The 11,206-nt window shown below is 35.8% G+C and overlaps 1 protein-coding gene across 2 annotated transcripts in view; it reads left to right on the forward strand.

Moving 5' to 3' along the window:
• Nucleotides 1-11,206, forward strand: part of Neto1 (neuropilin and tolloid like 1) — a 111,249-nt gene that overhangs the window by 61,416 nt on the left and 38,627 nt on the right. The window contains exons 5-6 of one of the 2 annotated variants that reach the window (XM_028768950.1): nt 9,781-9,822; nt 9,939-10,066. The exons of the other annotated variant lie outside the window; for it this stretch is intronic. Coding sequence (XP_028624783.1) covers nt 9,781-9,822; nt 9,939-10,066 — 170 coding nt within the window. The remainder of the gene's footprint in view (nt 1-9,780; nt 9,823-9,938; nt 10,067-11,206) is intronic. 2 annotated transcript variants of the gene reach the window in all.

The raw sequence follows: 11,206 nt of genomic DNA on the forward strand, positions 1-11,206 counted from the left end.
TATATATATATATATATATATATATATATATATATCAGATCACATTGTTGGAGCACAATATATATATAACAGATCACATTGTTGGAGCACAAAGGACTTATCAAAAATCAATAAAATAAATGATGTCTTATAGTAGATATTATTAGTTCAGTATTGCTGGCTGCTTAATAACATAACTAAATTAAAATAATGGGATTTTGACATGTTAAAATTTTCATTTTTGAGGATTCCATGTACAAATAGGAAACATTTTAATCATATCTATCTTTTACTTTACATTTTTCTACAGGACTCCCCCCTCTGATTTTATGTCATCTCCTATATGCTTTTTTTTTTATAATCTACAGAGTCTCATTGCACATATTTCCATGTCATATCTATAGAGCATAGGAAAACTAGCAGGTGTCACATGTGTGTCTCTCCTCTCTTCCTCCAACAGCCTCCAACAGTCAGTAGCTTTCAGCTAGTCAAGATTAAATGATAAAACAATCTTCATTCAGTTAGGTACATAAACTGAAAAATATATTTAAAACCTTATCATTCTTATAAACACACAAAGACCTACAGTATTATTTCTATTTTCTTAAAGTTTCAGAAAATTATAGATCCAGAAATTGTGAAATGCTTAAAAAGATAAATTAATTCTACATCTCATAAGTTCATTTACAGCATAAACACAGTTTTCTGCCAAAATATTTGTTTGTTTTCATAAGATCAATATGTTTTACAATTAAACATCTATGCTACATTATTTCATATTGTTTTAAAGGAAATTGTGAATAATAACTATGAAATTCTTATTATCTTGATATTTAATTTTTCATCCATTTGAAAATGAAGTAAGATGTCAAAGACCATTAAAATGCCCTGTTTTCCTAAAGTCATTGTGGATAGCAGAAGTTTTTGGATAACTCTGGAAACAATAAGGATTTAGTTTAATGCTGCATTCATTAGTTTTCAGTGAAAGATGGGATGATGAGGGTGGAGAACATAATTCAGAATGTTTGTGCTCGTGGAATCTAGAGGCAGGATTTACTAACTCTCTGTAAGACTGTCCTGGGACTTCCCATCCCTGGGCTTTGACCAGGATCATGCTATCTGACATAAAATTCCCTCCTGTGGAATAGGCCTCAAATCCAATGAGAAGGCAGTTAATCACCCTCTAACAATAGGAAACTATTATATCAGTGGGCACACTTCTCACCTGACTGGTTGTTATTGGAGTATGCAGAGCCCAACATTTGTTATGTTCACTAATATTTTTTCCTATTGCAAGCTTCATAGCATCTTCCAGCACTATAAAAGCTTGGTAACAGGGGGCTGTTTTCATAGTCAGTTTCAGATTAATTTCTTTGGATCCTAAAGCCAAACATATCATGAAGAACCTTATCTAAGTCTATAGTTGTGGTGGATATCCGCAGGCAGTGACAATAGCCCACATTGCTTTGGTGACTTCTGGATCTCAATAATGAGAGGGAGGTATATCGTGCCTTATACTTCAGTTTTCATGTAAGAAGATCCTAAGCCTTTTGAAAGAGGCATTGTCCACCTTTCCAGGGTATTTCAATTCAAACATTTTAAAGATTTTGTTCTACTAAGTAGTGGAATTACACAAGATAGTTTCTTCATAGACTTTCTTTGGGTTAGCTCATTCACTGAGGACAGGCAGATATCTTACTCCCTTATCCAGTATTGCTTAATCCTTTAGCCATCTGTATTCCCCATCTTCATTCACTTCTCATATGCTTTACGTCTCTCCTTGTGATTTAAGTTGAGTTGTGAGAAAGTTGGCTCTCAGATGGCTTCTCATAGCTGCTTCCTTTTGATTTATCTCATATTCATGTCCTGCTTAACTATTTCTATTCTGAGTATTCCACCTCTCTACTTTCAACTTTAAATATAATCTACTGACTAACCCCCTTCACATCCCAAGACACTTTTTCCTTCATGGAATTTCCATTTATGGTCCATGTTAAACAAACAAAGCAAGATATGAAACAAGAATATTCATATGAGACAGAACATATGGGTGTTTTTCTTCCTGAGCCTGAGCTACCTTAGCCAGCATAGTTCTTTCAGGCTCCATCTATTTACCTGAAAATTTAATAACTCACTTTTCTTTATAGCTGAAGTTCTATGTTAGAATTTGGTTTTTGTTCAATGTTCATGCTGTCAAATTGCCTCCTAAATATTTATGTTTATTCTAGGACACCTACACTGCTCTCAATTATGGTCAGAGTAGTTTCTTTGTCTAATAGACTGTATGCAGAGATCATAACTGGTCAAAAGTCAAGACAATGAGAGACCAAATATTCAGTCCAAAATGGACCACATATGTCAATTCTTCTCTTCCTAGAATTAGAGCACATCAAGGAAGACACATTTGAAAAATATAAAAGTAAGAGAAGGGTGTGAAGGAATGTTGTGAACTGCTGCCTTTTTGGGCATGACATGGTAATTATACTCATCAGCATACAGCGGCTGTGGTTACCTGCATAAGATATGCATAAGATTGAGCAAAACAAAATCCAGACATGGAGGGGCAGTTGATATCAAGACCCCACCTCTTACTGAGAAGCTTTTAGCAGACGACAGTTTCTAAGAAAAGGAGAATCCATTTCTTAGAAGGATTATCCAGTGTTAGGAGGCCCATGCTCTTATGGATGACCCTACACCCATGAACATTTTAGTAGCACCAACTGGGTTTAGTAGGTTATTATCAGCAATTACAAAATGACATGAGTGGTAACAGAACATGTCTGTGGGGATATGGGGAAGGCTTGAGAGATGGAGTTAATACAATCATTATATTTCATTGTATTCTTATAATCTCAATAATAAAGAAAATGTTTAGAAATGTTAAATATGCTTGGCCCAGGGAGAGGTACTATTTGGAGATGTGGCCTTGTTGAAGTAGATGTACCCTTGTTGGATTAGGTATGTAACTGTGGGAGTGGGCTTTAATACCCTCATCCTAGCTGCCTGGAAGCCAGTCTTCTCCTAGTGGCCGTCAGGTGAAGATATAGAACTCTTAGCTCCTCCTGCACCATGCCTGCCTGGACTCTGCCATACTTCTGCCTTGATGATAATGAACTGAACATCTGAACCTGTAAGCCAGCTACAATTGAATGTTGTTCTTATAGGAGCTTCCTTGGTCATGGTGTCTGTTCACAGCAGTAAAACCCTAACTAGAACAGATATAATATGTAACTGTGTCAGGTAGTCCCATTTTCTCGTGAATAGCTGCCTTCTGGGAACAGTATTGAGTTCAGTGGGAGACTGGCATATATGAGTTGTACAAGCTAAACCATAAGATCTCCTGTTAACATAGTTAAGGAAGAAGCTCCAAGAATGTCTCTGGGCTTTCTTCAAGATTCCAGAGAAAACACTAACACTGCTTAAGGCTTTAGCTGATTAGAGTCATTTGTGTGTTCAAAGTTCAAACACCACTTAGAGAAAAGCCTATGACAGGTTCATTTATAATCAGTCATCTCAACAGCAGTTTCCAGTAAGTTGCTCATGACATATGAAATTTATTGAGACAGCAACAGGCATGCATCTCCAGTTCTCTGCTATTCACTTGCAATCCTGGGATTTTGGGGGAAGGGATGCTCACAAGACACTAATATGCTTGGCGAGGGTAGGGGTTCTGGAGACTCTTGGCCATTCCTCTTTCATAAACTTCAATGACTCAAAGAGCATGACAAATTTTCCAATTATATTGAGAATATTTATGAAATCTGCTTATAAATCATGCAAATATTACTTCAGTAAGCTAATTATTGATATAGAATGCAGAACATACATAAAGATACCATTGACATATTAGTGAAAATGACATTGTTTTTATATTTTTACAAATGTAATGCCATGATTCTCAGATAACTAGACTTTTCCATCTGCTTAATGTCATGCTTTGTTCACAATGGTTATATAGGGAATCCAACTTCATAGAGATGTTTAGTGCATAAAAGGAAAAATAATTTAATGGCCTTTTCAAATATTAGTGATTATTGTCTTAAGTCATATGAAGCTTCATCTTGTGACAGTTTTAATATGGATATTCATGATAAGAACAATGAGGGTACATCAATGACTATTTTATATTCTATTACATTAAACGTATCCATGTATTTTTTCTCGAAATAGACCATGGGCCTGTTCCTATTCTTGCAGAGACATTAAGAGGTTTTCAGTGTCTGATGGGCAGTCTCCAGATTGCTACTGTGCAGAGCTAACAAATGTTGACAAAATTACTTATGAAATATCAAAAATCATATTTTCTCATGTCAATAACCACCTCACTTTAAAATTCTCCAAATATGAGAAACTGTCAGGCACACAATGACAAATGCTTTGTCTTCCCTGGAAGCTTGGTTTTTATCATTGGCAATGCTGTCAGTTGTGTCTCTTCAAGTCAACAGATTCATTTTGTTCATTTTCAAGAAAAAATTCTGGCAAGTATCTAAATCTGAATAATTATAATTTGTCTTTCAAACAAAAATAATGTTTCATGAGTAAAATGCACACGTCACTTCACAGCATAAACAACTGTGAAAATGATTTTCTAAAGAGAACCAGCAGACCAGACAATTCACTGCAATGGTGCCTTATTGATAGTTTACATTTCACACTAAGAGAATATTTAGACACTTCTTCTAGGGCTAAGATATTCAGTGTAGATATTTTTCCATGCTTCTTCAAGAGAAGATAAATAATCTTGTACCTTTAAAAGATCGGTACCATGGATACTAGCTGCTGTGGTTTGCAATGCAATCTTGTTTCTTTGCTAAGAACCAGTTCTTTGAAACATCATGGTTTTCATACAGCCGATGCAAATAGACCTATTTATCATCAAACATTCAAATAAAAGATTTTTTTTTTTTTGCTGACTCGGCCATACTTCATACTGATGAAATTATAGTAAAACATGATGAACTACCACATCTATTCAGCTCTGGAGCACACAAGAGTAATGGTACACCAATAGTATGAACTCTACCTTCTTGTTTGAGCTAAATCTTTAGTCTAGGAATCATTGTAATGCAAATGTGTAGCTATAGCAGGGTCCCCTTTTAAATCAGTGGTCTCTGTCCAGCATGTATTCAGCAAAGACAGGTTCTCTAGCTGGATTGCTGAGCCTTTTGTGTGTCTCTCTGTGTGTGTTTCTCAAGGAGCACAGTTGTTACCCTGGGAGATTCTTCAGTGACTTTCCCATTTGTGGTTTGCTCAGTGATATCTGGCTTTTGAAGTGGTAATGATGCCTGTGTGTAAATATTTAGGACTGGTTACTAGAATTCTTAAATATCTAACTCAGACTAGTACTGTTATCAAAAGGCATGATAAAATTATCACACAGAGTTTGTCTAAATCGCTGTAAAATCCATTTGTAACATCTACAAGGCTGAAATAAATTTTGATATAACTTCATTTTTATGTAGTTTCTATGTTTTTCATAAGAAAGAAACCTATTTAAACTGCAATGTATTCATCTTTTATCCCTTTATGAAGAGAGTATAGATGCAAAGGGGGAAGCCTTTTATTTTCATTTTTCTAAGAAAAATACCTGTTTTCACCAGAAAAGAGATGTTATAGGATCACATTTTCTGGTTTAAAGTAAACAATTCAATGAGTTTTCAAACAACTGGACTTAAAAAAAAAGTGAGACTTTGTAAAAGCTTTCAGTCTATATAGACAGGAAAACACATAGATGGAGAAGCAGATTTAAAACACGGGCAGGAAATCTTAATACTTGCTGTTCTTCGTATAAATCCGAGAATAGTTTTTACAGTTTAGCATAGCACTGGAGTGCCTAGACTACTGTGGTGCCACAGTTGCTACCAGGAAGAACACTGAAAACTGGGTGTCAAGGAACAAGAGATGGTTTCTAAACACACATGTATTTGTAAACAAAAGCACTCTACCTTAAGGCTTCTTTGGAAACACCAACTAATGGCTTCTTTTTTTGTATTGGATATTTTATGTATCTACATTTCAAGTGTTATCCCCTTTCCCAGTTTCCCCTCCAGAAACCTCTATCCCATCTTTCCTCCCCCTGCTTCTATAAAGTTGCTCCCTCTCCCATCCACCCACCAACTCCCACCTCATCGTCCTGGCACTCCTCTACACTGAAGAATCAGAGAACCTATAGAGACATATCCAGAGGTTAGACAAGGCTCCAGGTTGGGGAATGGGGATGATCTACAAGTTTTTAACCCAGAAGTGCTCCTTGCCTAAAGGAAACACAAAGAAAATGTATGAAGCAGAAACTGAAGAAAGACCATCCAGAGACTGCCCCACCTGGGGATCCATCCCATATACAGACACCAAACTCAGACAGCATTGTGGATGCCAAGTAGTGCTTGCTCACAGGAGCCTGATGTACCTGTCTTCTGAGAGGGTCTGCCAGAATCTGACAAATACAGAGGCAGATGCTTGCCATCAACCTTTGGACTGAGCACAGGGACCTCATTGGAGGAGTTAGAGAAAGGACTGAAGGGCTTCTTTTTATAATCACACTTATGTCATCATACGGGATTTGATGTTTATAACATGTCATGCATTCTTTAGTCACATTCATTGATTATGTATGTTTCTGTATGCATGTATGTACTGCACATACTCACTTCGAAAGAGAAGCTGATAGAGTTAGAAATATTTAATAGATACTGCTTCAAGACTGTTCATGATAGGAAAACAATTTGGAGAATTTCTTAGGAAGGTTCTATAAGCCTATCTTCCAATTTAAACTTTTTTTTATCATGTTTTAGACCAGAATTGTTACATGACAACGTGCACTTTTGAAAGGCTTTGTGAACAAGGTATAGCTGTATGCCTGAGAAACAAATGTCAGCATGAGGTGATCTTTTACTACACCTATATTGATATGGTCACAGTAAAAGCCTGTCTATGAGTCTGACTCTATATATTGATATGAAAAGTTATAGTATAAAAATTTGTAAACATGTGGACATACAGAACAATGATGTAGAAATATATTTCAGCACATGTATAATTTTCTGTAATATGTAATTATGTTTAATTCATTAACATTATTGACCATCTCCAATGCTGTAAATCTTAAATAAACATGTTACATCATAGAGTTTAATTTGTGATGAGGTCATGGAAGGGAAGTAGATTGTTAGTAAAAACATAAGCACAAAGAAAAATGACTGCAAATACTCATAAAAACAACACCTGCAAAAGAAAATTAGAGGCAATGTGTTCTCTCTGACTGGGATGTTTGAGAAAGTTTTATAAGATTGTACTATCAGAGGAAGCAAGATTGGTGAGAAGAGAACAGGACACTCATGGGCTCCCCTCTGAGGTACATGAGGAAAAGAGGGAGAGCTGTGATCAGACCCAAGGACAATGGAAGTATCCCTCACAAGTTCATTTACATGTCTAAAATTGATTCAGGATTCTTCACACAGAATCCATTTTGACATTTGAGAGAGTAGAGGCTGCTTACTGTGTTCAACATTACTTTGCATCTATGTACTACTCTGTGTCATTGGCCCCAAATAACACTGAACAATCAATCCAGATACTAGCTTTCATATTAACCAGATGTAGTATGAGTTATAAAAAATGACAAGTGTTTCCTTTTGAACTGGAAGATAGAACATTAACTTAATTTCCCCCCAAATTATAACCATGTACAGGTGAAACTTTCTGATCATGAAGGTGATAATGCACATTAATAAGAGACATTTTTTTAAAAAGCCAAAGAGTATAAAGAGGAAAATGAATAAGAAAAATCTACCGACATGAATTGGGAAATTTTGATAAATAGGTTTTGATGCCACTCCTGAGAATTAAACCCATGGCTTCATCCCAAGCCCCCATCCCACCAAAATATGTCATTCAAATGAGCTGCACCTTGCATGCATATTCTTGATTTTATTTTCATTGTTCCTTCTTGAGATAAGGCCTCACTTGTCTCAAGTAGCCCTTGTGCAGACCAATGTGTCCTTGAACTTGGAGTGATACTCCAACCTCTGACACTGAAGTGCTGGATTACACTCCCATACAATCTTAGCCTACTTGAAAGCTTGGCTTTTCAAAAAAATATGATTGACTCCTAAACTTAAGCTTAACTTTTTCTAAGAAGAGTAAGTCTACTGGTAAGTAGACTATTTAGTGGTGAAAACATGGGTAATTTTACATAAAATGTAAATGCAGGCATTTAATTGATGTTTATTTTTTTCAAATGAGATTCCCATTGATGCTGAAGGTAGAAAAAAATCACTACTGGTAAATAGTTTGATGTAAATGATACATATGCCTTTTTCCCTTTCTTTTTCAGGGAGGTTATATATATTCATTTTCTTTGTCCTATAAAAGTAAAAAAAAGTATTTTCATGTATTTCTAAAATTAATGGTCTAATAGTTAAAAGTGTTATATCCTTGATTCAGCATTTCAGCATGCATACATAAATTTGAGTAGTATTTATAATAAGCTGAGTGAAGAAAACCTGATAAAATTGGGAAATACTGTGGTAAATACTAGATTTCTTATTGCCAACAGACCAGTTCATATAAATAGCAAACAATGAAAACCACTAATGCATGGTTTCATATGCATGCTCAATATGCTCTTGTCAAGAGCAGATATCAAAGAAACTCACATGGCTTAATATGTACCCCTAATTTTTTCCATAAATGAACAAGGACTTTAAATACTGTAATTGAAGTTCATCGTTGAAAGGTATTTTACAAAATGTTTTAATCTCTCTAAGATTTTTATCCAGTATAAATTTTATTAGAAAAAAACAAGGATGTTAAATTCTACCATTAATTTTAAATTACTCAAAGTCTCTAATTGTATATCATAGCCTTTGGTACCTGTACCACAGGTAAGTGAAAATCAATTCAAACAGGCCAGGCTCTATGCACATATACTGTATCAAATCAGAAATTTTCCTCATATGGGTTGTGTTTCATTTAGCTTGTTGTCACAGTTGGTGTGTTCTGACCTTCGGGCATCTCAGCAATGAAGTATTCCACTGCAAATGATTTCAGAAGATCTCCAATGTAAAAGAAAAGCTACAAATGCCTTGTGCATTCAAGAGGAAAAATTCTAGGTTCCTACTTTACAACCAAACCCAGGTTTTGCCTTTTAACAAGGACCCTCAGAAAACATATGATGAGTCCAGCTTCCCATGAAGCATGCAAAGAAGCAAAACGGGAGAGATTCATGAAACTAGGTTCATAGAAAAAGATAGGAGAAAAAGTTGTTAACTTTACAAAGTAGAGAACTGAGTAATACTATAAAAGACAGCATGGTGAGAGCTAGAGATGACAGGAAAACAGAACAAGTCTTGCAACTAGAGGGAAAGGGTTCTTTTCACTTTGATAGAGGAAGTCTGAGCTCCTAAACCCCCCAGGCAAGAATGTGTTTCTACAATGGTAGAATCCTTTGAACTAAACATAAATTATATCTGTAATATATGAAATTTACTCAAACCATTACTTATCTGTGTGGATATATTATAAAAAAACGCATCATGAGTTTGAGTATAAGATACAGTAATGATGTTGAAAGTTTCAAACAGCTCCTATTGCAGTGAGAAAAAGCCAGTGGCAATAAACAGCTGTATTGACATACAGTTGAAATTTCTGACTTAACATTAGCATGTACTTTTTATTTTATCACTTAAAATTTTCAAATGTATATGCAGGCTACTTCCTGGATACTTTGATGAAATATTACTCAATATCATTGTAAGAAAGTCATGCAGAATAGAACTAATTGTCATTTTCTCAATTTTTAAGATCCCGACTTTAAGGACCTTGGAGTTTTGAAACCATTGCCAGGTTGGTAAAAGAGAAATTTGATAATGTCCAGAGGTCTTTGTTTTCTGTAATGAAGTATACTTTGGGTTTATTATTCAAGATCCATCTTTGTGTGTGTTTGGCATCTTATTATTTAGCGTGTGAGTTTGAGATGGGCGGCCCAGAAGGAATTGTGGAGTCCATACAGATTCTGAAGGAAGGCAAAGCTTCTGCCAGTGAAGCCGTGGATTGCAAATGGTACATCCGAGCCCCACCAAGATCCAAGGTCAGTCCAAAGCCAAAACCTGCACCCAACAGTAGACTTGAGAAGCATCTAGTTTTCACATTATCTGGTAGCACTGGGGCATGTGTCAAATGTGCTATTAGATGGCAGTTAGTTTCCTGTCTTGGAAATGAGACCTGTGTTCACGTGTTCAACTTAACTTTCCAGCATGAACTGCAGTGTGGGGCCTGGTGAACAGATTTTACAGAGGAGAAAAAGAAACCCTGAAGCAAGCCTAAGACACTTTGTATCCAAAAGAGTGTAAATGAAACATGAGAACAAATTTCTAAATCTGACCTCTAACCTTCATACAGTTATTCACATGTGTGTGAGTTCACTGAGATACATTCATACACAAATGTACACACACCACTCTATAATTATTCCTCACCTTTTCTATATTTAGTATTAAGATATATGTAAAGAAATCAGCTAAGCAAAAGATCTGATTCCGAGCTGTTAATAAGGAAAGTATGAAGGAAAATACTACATAAAGAGAAGACAGTAGTACCCAGGGTCTCATTAGAAGGGCATAAGAAACAGCAGGATAGCAACTAGACAGTAGGAAGACACTCAGACAACAGGGAGCACATTGGAGACTTTATGTGCAGAGAAGACAGCAAATTTTTCCAGGAATTAACTCAGTAGCACATTATCAAATGAGCCAACAGGTATGGAGGGAGGCATGTCTGTAAGGCCTAACCTCTGTGGGTCTTTCCTGAGAATGGAGACTTTACCCCAAAGGCTTAGTGATATCAAGTAAGAGGAATAGAAAGGGAATCTGGATGGATTTTCATGTTAGAAATTGGATTTGGAAATATGTGGAAAGGAAAGATAGATGGACTGGCACAAGCAGAAGGTTCTCCTAGGATGGGAGAAGACAGTGAGTCTGTGACAGAACTCTCTTTTCTGTTAGCCAGTGAAGGAAGCAGTAAGAAAGACATAACAGAATTTGGTGGTGGGATATTCAGGTTAAGCAAAAAATAATGCTGTCTTTTCTCTTTAGAATTTGAAGGGAGTTTGCCCTTCAAGAAGTACTAGTGTATCAAGAAACCAAAGTATTTCTTAATTTTATATCTCTATCTCTATCTATCTATCTATCTATCTATCTATCTATCTATCTATCTATCTATCTATCTATCT

Source organism: Grammomys surdaster, unplaced genomic scaffold (genome assembly GCF_004785775.1).
Source record: "Grammomys surdaster isolate TR1022 unplaced genomic scaffold, NIH_TR_1.0 189, whole genome shotgun sequence".
In the NCBI taxonomy this organism is placed as follows: domain Eukaryota; kingdom Metazoa; phylum Chordata; class Mammalia; order Rodentia; family Muridae; genus Grammomys; species Grammomys surdaster.